The sequence below is a fragment of the Haliaeetus albicilla genome, chromosome 28 (genome assembly GCF_947461875.1).
Source record: "Haliaeetus albicilla chromosome 28, bHalAlb1.1, whole genome shotgun sequence".
Taxonomy (NCBI): domain Eukaryota; kingdom Metazoa; phylum Chordata; class Aves; order Accipitriformes; family Accipitridae; genus Haliaeetus; species Haliaeetus albicilla.
The window spans coordinates 16,806,569-16,828,823 of NC_091510.1; the positions used below are offsets into that span (position 1 = coordinate 16,806,569).

The following is a 22,255-nucleotide window of genomic DNA, read 5'->3' on the forward strand; positions in this document are numbered from 1 at the left end:
GTGGGGGCAGGGATTCACTGCTCGGGGACTGGCTGGGTGTCGGTCGGCGGGTGGTGAGCAATTGCCCTGCGCATCATTTGTACATTCCAGTCCTTTTATTACTACTGTTGTAATTTTATTTGTGTTATCATTATTAGTTTCTTCTTTTCTGTTCTATTAAACCGTTCTTATCTCAACCCACGAGTTTTACTTCTTTTCCTGATTTTCTCCCCCATCCCACTGGATGGGGGGGGAGTGAGTGAGCGGCTGCGTGGTGCTTAGTTGCTGGCTGGGGTTAAACCACGACATGGAGTAAATTAAGTATAGGTGTATTTAAATATGTCATTGTATTCAAAAGAGCTGAGCTCACGTACTGCAGAATGAAGGAAAATTCACTCATATCCTGCATATTTGTGAATGCTACTTCTAAATTAGAGATGCAGATGTTTGTTTGGTTTGGGTTTTTTTTTTTTTGTTTTAGTGGTGTGTGGGGTTTTTTGTTCTGGTTTTGGGGGGAGGGGTCAGTTGGGTTTTTGTGGTTTTTTTCCCTGCACTTTTTAAAAAATTTCTAAAAACATAAAATCACCCACAGAGTGTCAGCTAAAGGAAAAGAAATATGAATAATATGCTTTTGTGAGTTGCTGTTCTACATAGGTTAGAGTCAGCTGCTAAACATCCTCTCCCGTCAAGTGAAAAATTTGTTTTACTTCTATCCCAAACAAGTGCATTGTTGGCTGCATATTGTAGCCTCCCCTGTAAAATACAGCTGCTGGAATGATCAAAAAAGTACCCTGCCTTTTTTCTTAAGGATTAGAAGAGGAAGCTTCCCTTGATCTTCAGTGTCTATAGGGAACAACCGTTGAACTATGAAACTCCTACTGAAATCTTAACATAGTTTAGCTAAAAGAATGATTAAGTAGTTAAAAAAAAAAAGTAGAAACAATGGGTATGTAGCCAATTATCACAAGCTTACTGCTTACCTTCCCTGATACCTTCAGTCTCTCGTGACCTCCACATACTGCTTTCTCTGCTGCACCTATTTTTAACCTCCCCATTCCTTCAGTCTCCCTCAAAACAGAAGTATGATTGAACCACCCACATTTTAGGAAATGCACTTCTCACCCCATTTTTAGGTCTAGAAAGACAGTCTTAAGAAGTATGAAGATCATGAGACTATGATCACTGTTTCAGGCCCCACTTCTTTAAATCCCCCCTGTTCTATTTCTAGTGGAGAAGAAAGAGGAACAAAATCACAATCCTCTCCCAGCAAAAACACAGGGCCCGATCTTTTACTTCCTCATCTTGTTTGATATCATTAATCACAAACTTACTGTATTTCAATTCTTGTTCAGTTTTGGTGACTCATCATTTTCTGGATCTCTGGTTATCCCACCAGTGTCCCTTTCTGTTAATTGCTCCCAAATCTCCCAGACCTTCTCCCATGCCCCACAAACAAAGCTACAAGGTGTGCAGTGTGATCAGCTTATTCTTTTGGACATATTCTTATAGATTTCTTCATTTTGTTCCTTCCAGTTTTTATAAAACACGTTTCATTTTTGCTTTAAGTTTTGTAGTAAAATCTTCAAAGCAGTGACTTTCTTTTTTATCGTGTTATGAGGTGGAACATTCATAATTACAGCTTTTAGGTGCACAGAGACCCACTGCAATAGGACCTTTTATCTAAAGGTGTGGCGCAAAGTAATAAAGCACAATGGGATTATGTATAGCTTAATCCTAATGTAAATGATTCATGCAAGTTTCATTAATGAACTGAACAAATAAAGCTCATAGGAAATTATTATTCTAATCATTATTCTTCAGATTAAAAATTAAATATACTAAACAAAGTCTCTTACAACACTACTAGCCTGCAGTGCTAATTTATTTAGAAAGAAAAAAGAAATGAAACCTCCAAGGACAGAGCTAACATAAATCCCAGTGGTTCAGTCTCAGGGAACAAAGGAAGGTGAGTGTTGATAGGCATCACAAGAAAAATTTGATGCAGCTGCTGACACCAGCTGAAAAAAGTTTCCAGCTGAGCTAACATCTGCTTACCCTGTCAGAGCTCACACCTCCCACTGAAGTCGGTGACAAAACTCATTTCTCCGGGAGCACTGTACACTCTTTGGAATGCAAATATTTGCTACAACAACAGAGGAGTTTAGAGGAACTGACCATCTCTTGTGTCTTGTCCTATGTGGTGAGTTTCCAAGGCCATAAAGGACTATAATAGAAACTTGGCTAGCAAGTGCTTAAAAGCAGAGAATTTCAGGAAAATTTGTTTGCAGGCCTTAACAGAAAAGAACCGTGTAACACTAAATCATTCTCTTAGTAAGACTGAACTCTTTTCTTAGGTATAGCCAATAGGCTCAAATCCTTAAGTCTCCTTAACTGAAAATAAGGAATTAACATCCTCAGCTTCAGGCACCCAACTAAATTAGCTAGTCACCCTTAAGTCTCTCTGCATGTCTTTCCGCAAAGTATTTACCAGCTCCCTCAGAGGTCTACATTCTGGGAAGTCCAACCAACCTTTTAGCATAGCATGAAGACATTACACACAGACAACGCAAACAACTGGAGACATTTCCTGTAGAAAGGGTCAATTAACTATCATGCCCATTCTGATACAATGCCAGAAGCACATGTTTTTGGGGAAGCCATAGAGGCACTTCGTGCAGCTTTTTCAAAGCAGAATCATTCTCATGAAAGATCGCATCTTGTTTAGAATTAAGAACACGCCCTTCGGAACAACGTAAGTTACACACATTGCTCGTACTGAAAAGAAAAATCAGATAAAAATAACCACTTACTCTCCTAACTTTGCCCAGATAGCCAAAGCTACTCTCAGTATAATTTCAGAGCCTTCAAAGAATACTGAATCCCAGATCTTCAGAACTGTATGGTTAGGCAGGCAAGTGGCAAAGAGGGTCAGAAACCACTGCATTGTGAAGACATTTGTAAGTGGGGGTTCATAGCCTCCTGAAAAAAAAAGTAAAAATCTTAAAGTAATTGTAATTTACTATTATTTTACAAGGAATATAAACTGCACACTGAAATCCAGACATTCTAGCACCTCTGTTATTGCTCAAAACTTACTTAGCCTGCAGCTGTCCAAAGATAAGCTGAGAAAAAGAGCAATGGAAAAATTACATACTTCATCACCTTTCATTCTGCTGCACTGCAAAAAGCTCTAAGCAGCAGCAGCATTGGTTTTAGACTGTAAACCTTGGAAAACACCACCACACCTTTCTTTTTTCTTCTTATATCAGAAATATTGCTTTTCCTTCCCCAAAGCCATATGAACTAAAAGCTTTTATTAAAAAAACCCCAACAAACCACAACAACTACCAAAAAAAAACCCCCCAAACCACTGCATTTCTTCAGGAACTAATGGCATAAGAAGTCTTTATCTACATGAAGGTGAATATGACTGTCTCTGTAAAGTTTTATCTATTGTTTTAATATCCTGATGCACTGCCAGCTTAGCAGAAGTGACTGTAACACATTCAGTTTTCCTTTTGGCTTGTTAAGTTTCAAACAAGTTTTAGTATTTCAGCCTGAAACTCTAAAGTTTTACTTTTTTGTTATGCTCAGAGAGCACGTAGTACATCCTAGTATCAACTGATGCACTGAAGGCCATGACCAAAGAGGCTGCTGCCTGTTAAAACACTTTCAAACAGCAAATACTTCCGTGATACCCCTTCTTTGTTTTTACACAGTTTGGGTACAGTCACAGTTTATTTACATGGAACATGGTAGCAGATCTTTTCTAAGATGGAACTAAGGGTGCACTTAGCTTCCAGACTGAAAAAAACCTCAACCAACCAACAACAAAAAAACCACCTTCCCCAAAACACTACCAAATAAAAGAGCTGTATGTTGTTTAGAAGAAGGCTGGAGGGAATGCTACACCGGGGGGGGGGGCGGCGGGGCGGAAATCACATTGCAAAGCCAGTTTTCAGCTAGCAACCCAAGAAGTACTTCTGAGTTTTGCTAAGCATCCAGGTGAAGCAATAGTAACCAGCCACCATGGGCTCTCACATTGTAACTCTTCACAGAACAGCTATGTAAGCTAGCAACTACAAGGAGCAATGGTAGGACAGGTATCTTGAGCTAAGGCAAGAAACAACCTTTTCAAGGTAGCCCTTGTACTAAGCTATGTGTTACAGTGTTGTCACTCCATACATTTTATATCCTTGTCAACACAATCTGATTAGTGGTGGGACCAAATTATTTCCCCTTTATTTTTTTCCTGAGAGCACACCTATTTATCTTAAGGTTATCAGTAATGGAAACCGTCATCTTTCACCTTAACAATTTAAAATATATAAGCGCTAAACTCACGTAAACACTTAAAAGACTGTATTTTTAGACCAGTGCTTAGACAAAACAATAGCAAAAAAGAATTTAAATGCATTTTCTGTTGAACCTACCTCCACTTTCTCTGTTAGCAGCTCTTTGCAGTGTGTCTAAGTGCTGGGACAGTTCAGGAAGCTTCATTCGTAGAAGATCTCGGAAAACAGCCATATCCACAGAAAGAGCACGGAGATTATTGACAAAATAGCTATCAGGAAGCACCTTATCAATTAGGTAAATCATGATCTGTGGGGAAAACAAAATATAATCTTATAGGACTTAGAGCCAGTCATTTTCTAGGAATAACAGAAAAAAATATAGAATTTTAAAGTTCTCTGTTCACTAAAGAACAGCTTGGAGCCAGTGGCAACACATGTCTCTGGTATCTCCATTTATATGGGGAGAAAACATTTATTTTAAGCATCCACAGGTACTCTAGGTATCCACAAGCAATCAAGGCACAAAGGCCCCTTGAAGCTGTCCAGAATTTATGAACCATTAGTGACCAAAATCCATGTCACACTAAGCTATGCCCAAACTGGAAGCATTACTCAAACCAAAGGCAACTTTTGGCACTTCTGATGCTGTATCTGTATGCGTTTATGAGATTCTCCACACTGTTGGAAAGTTCCACTGTTCCTTCTCTGGTTGTTAACTGCCACAACTAGAAGACTGATCTTCCAAATCATCTTTTTTCCCCTCTCCAAAATACAAGATACTGTACTTTAAAAAACATTCTCCACACATTTTACTGTGATGTGTTACCATGTGCTGCACTTCATCTTGTCACTTTAAAAGGTGCTAAATTAAGCAGCATGAGACTTTTTAAACAGACATCTGTGTCAAGTGAGATAGCACAATTACATGGGTGGTAATGTATTAACTGCATTATGTCAAACTTTTGAATGAACAAATGTAATGAAGAAATCGCAGAAGTTGATGTATATCATCAGCCCAACAGAAGACGCTGACTTTCACTTCAGGATCTTTTAACAATCTCTATGGCCACTCTACAAACCATATCCGGAGAGCCTGCGTGCGGTCAGCCCATGTGGTTCAGCTCTCCGTTACTCCTTTGTTAAAATTTCAAACAAGCATCCTTCTCATCTCTTTCATGCAGCCTCTAATGCTTGAGAGGAGCATGGCACCTTCATACACAGGAGACAATCCTCCTTCCAATCCCTCTCGTTTCATAAGATACCCACAAAAATAGCTTGGCAGACACTGGACTTCCAAGAGCACCACCTTACATAGTCCTACTGCTTCCTTTTCTCTCCCAGCTGCTTGTGACAGCATGCTACCACTTGTCCTTGCAAGATTTTTTCAGGCAATAACAGTCTTCTGTTCCATGTTTTAAAGCACGTAGATCAGTAGTGAATACAGGCAAATCAACAGCTTTTACACATTTTTTGACGGTGGTTTCTTTTTGATTTTGTTAAGTTTTTAAGGTATTAAAGGAAACAGGTGATCAAAACATAGTACACAAATAAGCTGGAGTCTCATATTTTGTCAGATGCATTCCCTAACCTTTGCTGAATACTGGGACACCTCATTGTCTTTTAGAAATATGCTTTATTTTGTTCAAATGTATTTCAACCTTTGGAAGAATAATTTAATATAGCAACATTAACTTACAACTATGCTATTTGTGTTTTCATTAATTTCTTATGACATAAGCCATAAATCCCTACCTTAAAGAAACTATTTTATAAAGGCTTTTGCTCCCTTCCAAATGAGTGGTATTACTTCAGAAATCTCAGATACATGAGAGCATAAGAAAGAACAAAAATCTTTTTGCAACACTGAAGTCCATTCTATTTCACTGACGTGAATTTTTTTTGAGAATGTTACTTTAAAAAAGCAGCTTCACATATTTATCAGCCTGCAATAGATACTTTCTTCATGACACATGTCTCTGTATTTATTTTTATTATTTGACTTTGTAGTATTTCCCCATAATAATATGCAGGAAAAAATGGGTTTTAAGTTTCCATATCTATGAGACCTTATGCATACTTTGATAGTTTCTACACATGCAAGCTGTGATTTTCTGGCTTACCATAGTTTCAGTAGGCTAACTTTGAGGTGTCTTCAGGGATTTAACTTAAACATGCTTACCTTACTAGTGAAGAGACTCAAGCACCCCTGGCTGGGCATTCACTGAAGCTACCATGTTGCGTCCTGTGCTGATAGAGCCCCACGGTGTCAGTAGTACCAGCTGTTTCCCAGCCTCTGGGAGACACTTCCCAGACACAGAACTTTTGTTTATAACGTCCTTCCCGGAAAGGGGACCCGACTGGTGAGCCCTGAGCCCTTGCTCCCTTAACTCATATATTCTGCAATAATCCAAACATAGTTTCCTCGTAGCTCTAATCCTGAGGGCAGCTTTACAGGCAACAGCCTCTGCAGCCGTTCCAAAGTCACTCATCACTTGCTTTAGATGGCACAGCGACTACAACAATGAAACGGCCACATGCTAAGCCTCAATTCCTTGGGTCTGTCCCCCCCCTGCCCCACTCCTTTCCCCCCCCCCTTCCCTTTTCCCTCTCTCTTCTGAGGAAATTCCAACACTGCAAAGCCCATGCACTAAGCTTGGAAAAGAAGTGACTATTTTCTACTAGAATTTCTAATTGAATTTTCTATTCTTATTTTTGCCAGGTAAGAACAATTTTGGTGCTAACAGCCTTCAGTGCTTTACCTCCCCAGAGCAGTCTGGCACCATTCCATTGTCTCCTTAGCACAAGGAGCCTGATACTGCTCACAGTAAAAGACAAACCAATAATATAAGGATGCATGCAGTTCTTATAATCAATTTGAACTTCATAAACCTTGGACAATTGTATTTTCTATATTATCAGAATGTGTTTTGGGAGCTTCTGGACAGTATAAGAACACAATAAAATGTGACAAATTGTAGTTTAAAATACTGAGGAAATTTTTAGCAAGAATTATTGAAAGGAAATTTTACTCTCTGATATAAAGTAGGTATATTATGGTATTTTCTTCCTATTACAGGCAGCTTTCTACAATGAAGTATTAAGTACCAGCTAATTGGACTCTTACTACCACAAGCTTTATATTTTAGGAGCTCTGAGTGAATTTAAATATTTACCATATTTAAATCATTGTCTAAGGCAAAACAAACAGCTCAGTATCTCAAAGAGTCACAGTCATCTTTTACTAATCTGACCCCAACTCACACATATAAGCAAGTTTACTTAAGGAAATTTGCACATGATCTTGGCAAACCTTAAACCACATCCTCTAGTAAACTGTATTTCCATTTTCTGACACATCATAAATTTCATTAAACTTTTTGTTAATTAGAATAGAAAAGGTCTAAAAAAAATAAAACACTGTATGACTACTGTAGCCCAGAAAGTAGCTTCAAAGTGATTTACTTTCATTTTAAATATTTATTTTGTGTTTTCCTAGAATTTGCTTTAAAATGCAGCAGATTTATTAACTACCTTGCATGCTATCACCACACAAGAGGCTGATAATGGAATCTGATGGTTTCAGCTACCTATGGTGTTTGGAAGCAGATCTGGGATTACAGGATAAGACATTCTAAAGTGAGTAGCAGTGTTCCCATTTATTTTTATTATGTCCAAGCCCTCATTTGTTTCTATTTGCAAAAAAATTTAACAGTGATAACATTCAAACTGTTCATTTTAGCTAAGACAGTATAACAAACAATCTGCAGATATAAATTGGTTAACTCCTTTGAGTCCTGCCCTTTTAGGCTGTCTACAAAATTCATGCACTTGTTTATTCTAAAGTAGACTAACTAAAAGCAATCTTCAACACTGAAAAAAAAAAAATTTACTTACTTTCAGGGCATCCCCTTCATTGCCCTCCATTACTTCCAGAATAAGTGCAGCTAGTATGTTAAATCCTTGACAATAGCCAACAGATTTATTCCACCTGGCATAAGCCAGCAAAACACGTTTTAATACCACTCGATCTTGCTCTGCCTCCTGGCCACAGTAAGAACTGCAACCTGTTCGGTGAAGGTCCTTTAAAGAAAAGAAGAAAAAAAAAAAAAGAAAAAAAAGGAAAGAACAGACTTCCTTCCACCTCCACCCTCCCAATACATACTCCCAAAATTGATGGAAATGTTTCTTTTTTTAATCTATAAACCTTTAGCTTACTGAAGAAAAATAGGTTAAACAAACTCTTAAGCAAACAAGTTACCTAAAAGATGTTCACATGAAGATGTCACAGAAGATATTAACAGACACCTAGGTTTCAAAGAGGCAAGATATAACAGCTGCTTAATTGAACAAAAAAGAGCAACTGTTTTTATTGAACTATAAAAGAACTACTAGGCAACCAAGTTTGCAAAACATAAAATACCAGAAAAAGGTGTCCTTGAGATTTAAGTGATTTATAAGTGAATGGCAAAATATGTACTACAGTGTTTAATATTTCACAAGTAATGTCTATAATCTTAAATTAACAAGTACAAATGACAATTGTAATAATCAGGAACACAAAGTATTTTGCTCTGCATACTTTAATTAAGGTGGTTATAGAACACAATCTCTCCTAAACAGAGTAATATCTCCTAAATAAGTAAACAGACTAATATTTAAGTCACCACAGCAATACAAATCTATTAAGCTCTTCCCTAAAACTGCCCACTGCTTTAAATATTAAATGTTAATTAGCTGAGAAATATACATAGACAAAGGTGTTTCAGTCCTGTAAGATAACTGAAAAATGCTTAATTGCTATATTATAAAACATGCTTTTTAGTCCCAGCAAATATTTGTGTTTATTTATAGAGAAGAGGAAAAAACCCCCACTTATGTTCCTTTGTCTCCATTAAACTCCAGTATTTCTTTTCAAATAAAAAAGTAGAAATTGAGGAGAAAAAAAAAAAAATCAGTAATAGCAATTTTTTCCCCAGCTAATACTAACCAGACCACTGCAGAAGGACCAAAGAAGCCAAAGAAATAATTTTGGTGGGCCAAAGGGAATTACGATGTAATTTTTGCCAAAGCAGTTGCAGAGAACAAAATAAAACCAAATTCCACCTATTAGAAAATTCAACTTTTCATTAAAAAATTAAAATAAAATAACAAATTAGCTGGCTACCTTTACTATCTGGATGCCCATAGAGTCATCATCAGGATTACTTCTTTCATTGAATGTGAAACGCATGGTTTTATCCCAGTCAATGGCTATACTGTGTAAGTACTGATCAGCTAGGGTCAGCCAAACCTAGAAATACACAAAGCAAGACAACAAAATGAATTATTTTGCAGATAAAATATGAACAGTTTTAATATATACTGTTATATGAACCTCATCAGCTTCACCCATATGTGATCTGCTCTTAGACTTGAAATATGCAGAAGAGGACTATATCTAAAACAATTTTTTCACAATTCAAGTAATACCTTGCTCCCTAAAACAGAAAGGAAGGAAACAGCATTAAGTGTCCAGATCCGTGAACTGCTTACAAAGATGCAAGTCCATTGTCAGAAACTGAATCCACAGGGGCCCTCCAAGATGAAAGCACATTCTCCTACAAGAACCCTCCTTGTCAGTCCAGCCCTTCTAACCTCATAACCAACAAGGAGTTTTATAAAAAGGTAACACTGCTGCAGGCTTTCCTCAAACCCAGCCATGGATCCACCTCCTGGAAACCCCACAAAAGAAATCTAGTCGTGCTTCTCTTTACCAGAGGTCTGTCTCTTCTGATCAACTCTGTAGAAGAAATAGTGTCTAGTATTAACCATTTGGGATTGATCTGAAAGTATCACTTGGATCAGAGTAACTCACTCTTACAAGAGGGCTTCCTAAACTGTTGGTGCTACAGGGAGCTCTGAAAACAAACATTTTGACTATTTTCAAAGCCTAATAATTACCAGAACAGATTTATGCATGTGTATCTAAGACAAAGGTTGGACCTTTATTAAACATTTAAAAAGTTCCTGAACTATGAAAGACACATGACAGATCATACAATGACAACAAGTAACAATAAAGGATCTTTTTCTTCAGGAAACCGAAAGAAATCATGAAAGCAAACTGGTTGAGTTTTATATCTGCCATTAACTCACTCAAGTGAGAAAAGCAATTCAGACACTTCCCATAGATTTAAATACTTAGCTAGTTGCATGATGAAGGAATTTATAGACAGCTCCCAGAATCTCATGCTTTCTGCATTTAAATATTCCTTCCCACACTTCTGCAAAGCCACCCATGCGGAGGAATGCCACTGTTCTGCCTCCCAGCAGCCTTTGGCACTGCTGACATCCTACTGATGTTGTTTGACTGGATTCTTTCTCTCTGCCAGCCCCAGAAAACAAATGTCACATGCCATGGCAATAATGCAGATGTCACCCTGCTCCTTCTGCTGCCAGTAAAGGGGGCAATCAGCATGCTGCCAACACAAAATGCCAAAATGCTTCCTTTATTTTGGTATCAATCTTAAAATCATTGGGAAACCAGGGAATGGCAGTGAAAAGACCTCATCCCTTTTCTTAATGCTACTTCTTTGGTTAGCATCACATGGTCACATGTGAGCAAACACAGAGACGGGCAGAACAAGACGGATAAGACAGAGATCCAAGCTGGATGATGGCAGAACATACCTTCAGCAAGTGATGACACAAAACTGGGAAGAGTGGCTGATAAGCTCAAGGGCACCTTGAGAGGCTAGAGAAATGGGCTGGCAAGAACCTCATGAAGTTTAACAAGGAGAAGTATGAAGTCCCGCACCTGGGGAGGAACAACCCCAGGCACCAGTGTATGTTGGGGACCACCCAGTTGGAAAGCAGCTTGGTAGAGGAGAGCCTGGGGGTCCTGGCAGACACCAAGCTGAGCACAAGGCAGCAGTGTGCCCTTGCAGCAAAGGTGGCCAACAGCCTCCTGGGCTGCATCAGGCAGAGTACTGCTCAGCCCTGGTGAGACACACCTGGAGTGCTGGGTCCAGTCCTGGGTCCCCCAGTACAAGAGACAGAGCTACTGAAGAGAGTCCAGCAAGGGGCCACTAAAAGGAATAAGGGACCGGAGCATCTCTCCCATCAGGAAAGGCTGAAAGAGCTGGGACTGTTCAGCCTGGAGAAGAGAAGGCTCATGAGGGATTGTATCAATTTACATAAATACCTGAAGGGAGAGTACAAAGAGGATGGAGCCAGGCTCTTCTTGATGGTACCCAGCGACAGGACCAGAGACAATGGGCACAAACTGAAACACAGGAGGTTCCGTCTGAACATTGGCAAACTATTTTTTACTGTGAGGGTGGCCGAGCACTGGCACAGGTTGCCCACAGAGGTTGTGGAATCCCTCTTCCATGGAGATATTCAAAAGTCATTTGGACACAGTCCTGTGCAACCAACTGTAGGTGGCCCTGCTTGGGCAGGGGGGTTGGACCACCTGACCTCCAGAGGTCCCTTCTAACCTCAACCATTCTGTGATTCTGTGACCTCTGCCACTCATGTACCACAGAAAAGTGTCTGAGAGACTCACTGGAGTGTAGGAAAAGAACATTTCAGGAAAGAAAAAAGGCTGTTAGATGGATATAATGATTCACTGGAGTTGTAGATTAACAGTAAAATCATAGTGGTGTGAGGAAAACGATGCCACTATAAGTCTTCTGTTTCCTTCCCCCCGAATTTGTGAAGAGGAACAGTTTGGTTTGAAAAGATCGCAAAAAGAAAACAGGAAAAGGAAATTAATCTGATGCATCAAAAATATATGGAACTACATATATTTTATAAAGCTTGAAAAATAATCTTTTATTAAAACTGCATTTTTATAGCTGAGATGATGTGACTCAGTTTTATAGAAAAGATGAATAGACATGCCTTTTTTTAGGCTAGGGAACTTCAAACCTTATTGAAGAAAGCAATAAAGTCAGTTTAGCAAAATCCCACTGGACACTCTCCTACAACCCTAACTCAGTGCCATTTCCCACTAATGGTGCACTCTACCATTCTACATCACTCCTGACTCTGAGCTTCCCTAATTTAGGCAATCTGCCTTTCCCCCATCAAACGTTTCTATAAGCATTCTTGTCAGCACTAGCATCTATCAACTTCACCTTCTTAAGTATGACAGCCTACACTGGAGATTTGCTCTCCCTTCAGTTGACCTTCAGCTGCAGGGGAAGCTTCACCAATGCCATTCCTCGAGACTGACAGAATGAGGCAATAACATCTGCACCAGAATAAGTTACCTAAGCCTCAAGCAGAAAGAGCCTAACTACTGAAAACACCCTCTTTACCTGTCTCCTCAGTCTCTCCAGCTGCCCTGTGAGGTTATCACTGAAGAATGTAAACAAGGAAAAATCCCCAAGACAACTTAAACTTAAAACTTCCAAACATTTGTTAAAAAAACCCTGATCATATTGATGTCATTCACCTCTCCTGAGAAACCCACAGGCAATACGTCCCACAAACATACAGGACTACCCACCTTTCTCCGCCATTCTTTCGGTATGCCTGTTGGCAATCTGGCCACTGCTTTGAGCGCATCATGCCACTAAAAGCAAAAGCATCCAAGAACACATAAAATCCACCATTAGTTCAATGGAACAGTATCGCAACATTTACAACACTGCAGAGATGCACATTAATTTCATTTTACTGCACACATGTCAGAGTTTAAACACTCAATCCACTCACAGGGAAAAATATAGATTAATTACTTAATGATAGAACAAAAATATAATATTCCAGGACACAAAGACTTACGAGATTTCTAAAGAAACAACGAAAGCCTATTGCATTTTCCAAATACTAATGGAACAGCTCTTGATGCAATTGCAAACAATATGCTGACATTATGATGACAGGTGCACTTTTGAACTAGGACAAGTACCTTGACTGAAGAGAATCCAGTCCTTCATAAACTCAAGAGAAAAATGTATCAAATTACCTGCTGAAAACCATTTTGACCTAAAGATGGTTCAAGAGTGAATTTCAATTTTGTATCAACCCCTAGAAATAAAAAGGAAAAAGATAATCATGGTTATTATTTTCATTTAGCTCAGAAGCGGACACACCCCCCCAACTGAAATAAGAATGCAAGATGTCAGCTACATGTTTCAACAACTACATTTCAACTTGTTTCTGTGAATTCTTGTGTTCACAGTGGATTCGAGGCACATGTTAAGAAGCACATGGACAAAATGTTTCTAAAATGCAGTAATACCCTCTTTACTCTAATGATGTAGTTTGGCATAACTCATTTCACTAAAAATCATGTAGTTCACTATTCTGCAAGCTATATTTGTACACTGCAAACTATCATACACATCCACGAAAAATACATATACAGTGGCAAACAGTTTCTTTCTATCTATTTCAACTTCTTGACATTAAGTCACTCAAAACTAATTTCTAAGTTTGGGGTGCTAGAATTATTTTAGTGCTCAGAATATCAATTTTTTTATAATTCCTCAGAACATAAATCCCATTTTGGTCAGTATTCTCATTTAAGCTTAGATTTTATTTTGGCCATACAAGCAAATCATTTTGTTATAAAGCACGCCTGCTAATAGTCTATGAAACACAGTATCACATAAAATACTAGGATCTCAAGTTTGGCCTACACTGGATCCTGATTGTGGCACTGGAGTATGCCATAACACGAAGAATAGTACCACTTTTAATTTGCGTTATATTCCCCATTTTGAATGTACTTCAAATGTCGCTGTCCAGAGCTCAGGTGCTGAACACCGCGTCGCATTCCCTCCCTCGAGTCTTCTGGCATAAAGAATAAAGCCCTTCTTTATTTTTTCCTCCCTAATTTAATATGATGTATTGCTCCATATTTAAAATTATGTTATGCATAGCTTCTTGTCTTTCTAGAATATCAAGCCAAACACATTTTATTATATATTTTAATAGCCATACATATATATAAACCAAACAGATTTTAATCCTGCAAGGTTTTACGTATATAAAATCCTTGCTAATCAACTGACCAGTAATACTCAGTGTTTTGGAGGACTAAGCCTGCCACTCTGACAGAAACCAAAACTGTAGTGGCGTTTGCTAGTTATGGAATGTAAAATGCCTTTCAGCATTTGCATACTGAAGTGGTGGTAAGTAATTTAAAAGCCTTCCAGCCTGATAAATATATATTTAAAGACAAAGCCTTCTCCTTCAAGGCTTTTTTTTTTCTTTCCCTTTGGTGGGGGGAGAGGGAAGAGAAAGAGAGAAAGTTCACACAAAACCCCAGTATTGTTTAGAATTTTAGCATTTTAGAATTGCATCACTGAGACCTGGGGCCTGGTGCTTTCATTTCCCTGCTTCAGATTTAAAAGACATGCTTGTCAGATCTAGAAAAATAAAAGCGTCGAACCATAATAGAAATGTTTTGAAAAAACATTAAAGGATTAACAGTTATTCCTGGAAGTAACTGTTTATTAGTATTCTTCCCCATAACTCCATGGCACTCAGCAGGGACTCCTAACAGATAAATCTCTTCATAACAATTCAAAGCAATGTAACAATGCCAGTAACCTACTAAGATGAAATTGTATCGCATTTGCTGTAAATGCGAAAGAGCGAGTCTCATTCCTAAGCAATCTAGTGGTAAGTACCGGAAAACCCTAATACATACAAAAAGATATCATGACCAAGAACACCTTTTGTTAAGCTAACAGATGTTGACATGTTATCTGACGCTTTCTTGTAGCAAAGAAGCAATAGCCTCCCAAAATAGTCATGTCTTCATTTCCAACTCAGCAGCCAAATATTAACCACTTCACAGTTTTCTAAGACTTAAAGATCCCATAACAACTTCTCTCTTTGTCTTATAAGCTTCCTAAGAAAGACGCATGCAGAGACAGCCAAGCCTGCAAAAGACCAAGCACAATAAGATATAACCTCAGAGTAAGGCAAAATGTATTTACCATTTACATGAACATCATGACCAGCGAGCTCACACAGGGGCCCAGATAGCTGTCTCTCTTGATTAAATGAGACTGAAATGAGACCCTTGAACCTCCCTCTACAAAAGTTTATTAAATCATGGCAGACAACTAAGACAGGTGTGAAAATTACTAGAAATGAGAATAACATTGTGCGGTAACACCAGACTACACAGAATGTTCTCTTCAGTATGGTGAAGAACCTCTCGGTCATGCCACGCACTGTAACCTCTTGTAGAAGCCATGGAGTCTGTGTCCTTTTATTTGTTCCCAGTTAGAAATATTCCCAAAATCAAATTATGTGACGATTTTGTGACAGGGGAGGGGAAGAGGCATGGGGAATGAGGCACAGACCGTACAGAAATGGTTCTTCATTCCTATCCATTTTAAAGAATTTACATTTCCTAAAACCAAAAAAAGATTACAACCTTGTTCAATAAAAATACAGCAAGTAAGCAAGTAAAAAAAAGCTGCAACATGAACAGTACAGACAGAGCAAGGAAAGGCTATACCCACCCAGGAACTTCCCAGGGCACCTGCAGGAAGGCAACCAGGAAGCTGGGAGCAGCATCTCATTGCCTGTTACTTATTTCTGGCACATAAACCATTTTGCTACATGCAGTTTCTGCACTCTTCACTGAATTTGTCCTTGGACTTTAGAGCTTCATGGAAATTCATGTCTACCCCTATTCCAACCTCCCTTGGTTTCACAAACCTTCCCACCTCCATCGTTGCCCTTTTCCTAACAAATGTCCCACTGCTGCACATACTTTGTTTTTGGGGTTTTTTTTTGGCCCCACTCAGTCCTGTCATTTTCATCTTGTCCACTTTTGCTTGGATTATCACCAGCCTTTCCCCAGGGCCTTCTTCCACATACAGTCTTTTCTCCCTTACACTTCCATTGTCTGCTACATCTTGCCAGCAACAACCTTTAATTCTGCATTCAGTTGCCTTCTCCCCACAAACTAACTTAGATTCCCTGATAGCTTCTTCCCCCCTCAGTACCCCACAGCCATCCAACCCTACCACAGACCTTCTGCACCCATTTTCACTGGATTTTCCCCTTTTTGTCAATCCTTCATCTCTGGGCCACATTCCTCTCTATTACGTAAACACATGCTCTTTGCAGAAAAGACCCCTTGGGGAACTTTTCTTCCCAGCTCCTCTGCACGGACAGCCTGGCAGAAACATACCACATACGCAGCAGTAGTTCCTACTCTCAGGGACTCTAAGTGCTGTCAGTACAGTTCAAACCTTTTACATCAAGCCAGCCAGGCTATAGTGTCATTTGACATACTAAGTATCACCTAGAGTTCATACACCTTCAACTGATGCTTCATACCTAAAAAGCATATTAACTCATGTAAGCAGGAATGTGTTTAGAACACATATGAATTATTAGCTCCACAAATACAACCACACACAAAGGTACATATGTTTGGCTCCAGTCAAATTTCTGGAGGGTAGGGGAATGCCAAAATAAGGCCTGTTCTATGCCCTTGCAACCAGGTCACCAGAAACCAGTGCAGACAAGCTATTTAAAAAAGAAAAGGAAAAAAAAAGAAAAAGAAAAAGAAAAACCCACAAAACCCAGTCCTGTTAGCTTTTCCACATAAAATCCACAATGACTCCTGACAACAAAAGGCTGTAAGAGGGAAGATCATACCCCTAGGATTCCCAAACCCTAACAGTCTTCCACTGCATGACCAAAATGTGCCACGGGACCACATAAAGAGCCACAAGAGGGGAGAAAAACGTTACGGTCAGCCAAGTACCTGGGTGAAGGAATCAAATCCCCACCCCTCAGCAACATTAAACAAAAGGATGGGGCAAAGTCTGGGATTTTTTCAGAAGTACTAAACCAGAAAAAGCGTAGGCAGATGATCTGTTCTGATGCACGTACGTGAGCTATAAAGCCATAGCTTCAAACTTACAACGCACATCGCTGTAGGTTCTTGGCTGTACTTAAAAGCAGCTGTTGAAACCTCTCCCATGGAAAGCCAATAAATATTTTATCGAAAACAAATGAGGAAAAAGGCCTAAAGCAGCCTTGTGTGCAGTGGGAGTCCACACTTGGGGAAAAAAGTGGCAATGTAAACTACCACCGTATTGTTGCTTGTTGTTTCAGGAAGATTCTTAGCCTTGCCTTGTGACTTATCTCTAAATGTAGGTTTTCATCTGCAAAACGAGAAATAAAAGTAACATTCCGAGTAACTCCACATGAAATCACTTTTGTCAGGAGCCAGAGCTCACTGGGATGTATCAAAGCACATCTAAAATCTGCAGTCTACAGAAGCTTCTCAACACGGACAGACAGCTGGTACAGACACTAAGAAATTCTGAAGGAAACTTCATTCAGCTTATTTTTTAAGGGCTCATTAAGTGCCCTGTCTCTATCACTCTATGAAAGCATGCATCCTGAATGATGTTATTGTATTTACTTACATATGAACAATATGGAAACCCCAACCCAGTGGGATTTTCTAGCTTTAAGACTACGGCATTCATGGTTACGCCTCTCACCATCTCCACTGGTCTTTGTGGGAGAGCAAGTAAAAGAATGTCATTATCCAGGTAACATCATTACCTGGGATATTAGGAAGACTCCTGCAGGAGCAGGAGTCTGTGAGAATTACGAGTCAGGAAGTCTCCTTGATAACAGCAACCCCATATAAACCTATACCAGAATATATCTGCGACCTTATTAATAACAGCAACCGAAACTCATCTCAAACACAGAAGCGGTCAGCATTGCGTGCTCGGCGGACACGCAGCTAGCACAACGGGAAACCGAGTCTTAACATGTTTCTATGCATTGCTCTACGTTTCAATAGACCTCAGTCTTGTGCGTTTTGTAACTGCCTAGGATTAGGCAACAGATCAAGAACATTTTATCTGCAAGTGACAGCTCTAACATTGAATTTAAATTTCCAGTACTTCATAAAAAAACCAAAGGAGCCAAGATTTTGGTGGCAGGCAACTAGAACCTAGCGTTCCGTAACTATCGCCCATCAGCGCTTGTGCCGAGAGCCCGCCCCACCGGAGCAAACCCAGGTTGCCGGCTGAGCACCTGCTCCTTCAGCGGTTCTGGTCCTGAAGCAGGATCCAGAAGGAAGAGCCGCAGGGCCGACGCCTTCCCCCGGCGGAACGGCACGGCCTCCAGGTTCGACAACACCCTTCGGCAGACAAAGGCCGGGCGGGAGCCTCTCCGGCAAGTCGGGGCTTCGCCGGTGGAGCGGGAAAGGGCTGGCGGGCCGGGCGGGGAGCGCGGGGCCGCGGCGGCCCGGGAGAGGCTGGCGGGAAGCAGCGGCGCCGCGGGGGCAGAGGGGAGGGGGGCGGTAGGGACCGGGCACGGCAGAGCGGCACGAAGGCGCTGCGAGGCGGCGATGCCGGGCGGGAGGCGCGGGGAGAGGAGACGGGAGAGCTGAGGGGCCGGGCCGGGGTCCTCCGGGCCGGGGTCCTCCGGGCCGGGAGCGCAGGAGGAGCTCCCCCGGGGACGGCGGCAGCGCGCTGCCTCCCCGCGGGCCCGGCGGACCGGCTCCGGCCCCCCGACCTGGGGCGAGGCCGGCCCGGCTCCCCCGCCGGGGCCGCCTCCGCCCGCTCCCCGGCCCGCGGCGACCCCGCCGGCCCCGCGGCCGGCCCGGCCCGGGCGGGACCTCGGCCGCCGCGCTCCCCACCCCCGCGCCGCGCCTCAGGCCGCGGCGCCTCACGCAGGCCGGGCCCCGCCGAGGCTGCCCGCGCCGCAGCGGCGGCCGCCGAGGCGCGGCCATTTGCCTCGGGCCGCCGCCGCCCGCCGCGGCGCAGCCCCCCACCCCGTCCCCCTCGCCGCCGCGCCTACCCGCGGCCCTCATCGCCCGCCGGCCGCGTCCTCCTCGCCGAGCCGCCCCCGCGGGGAGGCGAGGCGAGGCGGCGGGCCCGGGCCCCGGCCGCTCCCCGCTAAGCCGCTTACGGGATCGCAGCCGCCGGCCGGCCGCCCAGCCCGGGGCGGGGGGGAGCGGGTTACCTGGCTCCAAGGTGCAGAGCAGGCGCGGCGCCGTCCGGGAGATGCAGCTGCGCTTCTTGAGGACGTTGCTGAGGATGGTGCCCACGCCGCCGCCCGAGCTCTGCCGCTTCAGGCATCGCCCGCCGCGCCGCAGCGAGCCCGTCAGCCTGTCCTGCCGCATGGCAGCCCCGGCCCGCCGCCCGCCGCCGGCCGTGCCCGTAGCCGTGCCCGTGCCCGTGCCCGTGCCCGTAGCCGGGAGCTCGCCCTAGGGCGGCGGGGCGGCCGGCATGGCGGGGGGACCCCGGCTCTCCTGGCCAGCGGGGATCTGCAGTGCGGAGAGAGCAAAGGCGAAGTGCGGGAGAGAAGAGGGAGGACAAGGAGAGGAGAAAGGGATGGGAAAAAAAAAAAAAGAGGGGGAAAGAAAAGGAAAAGGGGAAAAAAAAAAAAAGTTGCTCCCGCCCACAATCCTAGCATCACTGCCTGAATAAACCAGCAGCCTCTCCTCCTCCTCCTCCAGCACCACCTGGGATGCGGCAGCTCCGGTTAGAAATAAAGGGAGCCCAGGCGGCGGCGGTGGGGCTCAGCGGTGACAAAGGGCTCCAGGGGAGCTGCACACACATCGACAGCACACGCAGTACTGACACGTCTCGCCCGACGCCTGTTAGCAGGGGGCAATACTGACATTTCTGCCGAGAATGAAGCGAGCTAAGCGTCCAGCAAAGAGACCTCTCACGTGGGATTCCGGCCTACAGCTGGACACATGCAGATAGTCCTGCTGCCCCTTTCAAAAAGCTGTCCTGGGGGGGAGTCCCACCAGCGCTACCGGACCACAGGAGAGCGATGGATGTAACGGCATCCCAGTGCCAGGGCGGGCTGGGGTCAGGTCCTGCAGCGGGGGCTGCTCTGGGACAGCCCCAGCAGCAGCAAGAACAGGCGGGCTGCACAGTTTCTGTGCTTCTGACTCTCCAGCACAGAGACTTTTCAACATCCTCACCTAAAAGAACAGCCTCTTCTATGAATCTAAACTGCAGCTGCACTTACTACTAATGATGTGCCGTGCACTAAATAGTGAAAAGACACTATTCAACAGCATTTTATTAGCTCCATTTTCCAGTGCTATTTGACCTAACAGCATCTTAAAAGGGTTTGATACAGAGTTTCAAACCAGCGGTTTGATTGACAAGAAGGAAAAGTATTTGAAATAATGGTAGCTTTTATGATCTAAACCACTCGGCGTTTCTGTGGAAGGAGAGCAGATTAATCACACCACATTAGTCAGGATCAAAGACCAAGCTACCAGAAGTCTGAGTCTACCTGCCAACATCTATAGCTTTGAAACAACAATTTGCTCCTTTATTAAAAAGATGTTTTTCTCAGCCACATGACAAAGATAGGAGAAAACTGGCAACAGATAAGCAGCAAAGCCAATTATACAAAAGACGCACAATAGAAAACACAGAAGCAAGCCTTTTTTTTTTTTTTAAGATCAGTTATAGCTATCTTTAGAAGTTACTGCTGAGTTTTCAGAGAAGCGTGATTTTGACCATGCCTCTTTAAATATCTGGTTCGTTTTTGGAGAAAAGTCACTACATTTGAGCTGCTAGCTTGCACTCTGAATAGATAATTAAGTCTGTGTGTCGGTGGTTCTTTTTTTAACAAAGGTGACACTTCCCTGCTGATGTAGATGATGCAAATCACTTTATTTCAGTGCCAGCTGGAGATGATGATTTAATGGTTAAAACATCAAATTTCAAATGAATTAATCTCCTTAGGTGTATAGATTGTACCAATGGGACTGTAACAGAAACATTTAAATACAGAAATAACCATGTAATCTCTCTAATATTATTCTCCTCTTCCTTGAGCACCATACGCAAATAGCACCACATTGTTCTTGGATCATTTCAAGACTGGCTAACCCAACACCACATGACATTGCCCAAAGTCTCTTTCAGGAACAATTCATTATCCATGCAGTAAGAATCAGCCATCCCACTAAACTGAACATAATCATATGTTACCTTCAATTTTTAAACAATTACAAATCAGCTCTAAGACAGACATCAATATTTAACTGATGAGGATAACCAGCTCTCAAACTGAGAATTCAGTGTCCTCATTACTGCTATTTCTCCTACTTGTCATCTTGTCATCCTGTAAGAAAACTGGAAACAATCAGGACAATCATTCTGCAACTTGGGACGCAGCTACTTCCAAGGACCAGCATGCCATTAAGAAGCCTTCCTGCATGCCAGCCAATTAACACATTATTCTTAAGAAGAAAATGCAAAAATGAACTTCAGAAGACAAAATGAAGAAGCCAAGCCATACGACTGGGTTTGATGACTCACTGGATCATTAGCACAAACGGATTTTAGAGACATGGATAAGCCTCCTGTTAAGCATACATATACATACCTTAAGGGCAAGAGCACAGCTTCTAGAAAAGTGGATGGCATTGGGTTTTAACCCCTGATCAGGCAAAGCCTTTAATTTGCCTGTGGCAAGACATGTTCCATGTTCTGCACCGCTCCCTGGACTTGCAGACATCTAAGCATGACACTGCATGTCAGCAGCTTGTATAAATTTACCATATTCACTGCTGTAAATAGTCTTCAACAACAGGGAAATTTCAGGCAAATCACCATAGTTCCAAGTTGGTGAAAATAGAACAAACTTAAACTCAAAATGTTGCCAGCCATCATGAATATAGTTCAGTCCACCAATGCAGAGAGGTCTGGCCATATCCCCAAGTCCTCACCTGCAATTACTGACATGACAGATCACGCTCAGAAAGGATTTGGGATGGGGGCGTTTTGGATAGCCCAGATATTTCGGCTCCAGATATTTCATAATAATCAACCTGAGACTTTGCTTCCCGCCCCCCCCAGTTCATTTATTCCCTCCCACACAAGAGTCACTTTCTGAAAAACGTTACCTCCTCATTTGGTATCTCTTTGCAGTCTTACCACCACCTGCTAACCATGTCTTTTTAAGGCCAGGGCATACTTCATAAGAAATACTAGTTCACACATATAATT

The 22,255-nt window shown here is 42.2% G+C and overlaps 1 protein-coding gene across 6 annotated transcripts in view; it reads right to left on the minus strand.

Annotated features, from left to right (window-relative positions):
- TBC1D30 (TBC1 domain family member 30) overlaps positions 1-22,255 on the minus strand; it is a 58,025-nt gene that overhangs the window by 12,927 nt on the left and 22,843 nt on the right. For 3 of the 6 annotated variants that reach the window (XM_069773617.1, XM_069773611.1, XM_069773612.1), the window contains exons 3-8: positions 13,231-13,292; positions 12,769-12,834; positions 9,439-9,564; positions 8,169-8,354; positions 4,413-4,581; positions 2,790-2,958 (exon numbers count right to left, since the gene is read on the minus strand). In XM_069773617.1, coding sequence (XP_069629718.1) covers positions 2,790-2,958; positions 4,413-4,581; positions 8,169-8,354; positions 9,439-9,504 — 590 coding nt within the window. In that variant the 5' untranslated portion in view covers positions 9,505-9,564; positions 12,769-12,834; positions 13,231-13,292. Of the gene's footprint in view, positions 1-2,789; positions 2,959-4,412; positions 4,582-8,168; positions 8,355-9,438; positions 9,565-12,768; positions 12,835-13,230; positions 13,293-19,070; positions 19,153-19,235; positions 19,449-22,255 lie in introns of those variants that run through there. The other 3 variants (XM_069773613.1, XM_069773615.1, XM_069773616.1) reach the window with 3 other exon arrangements.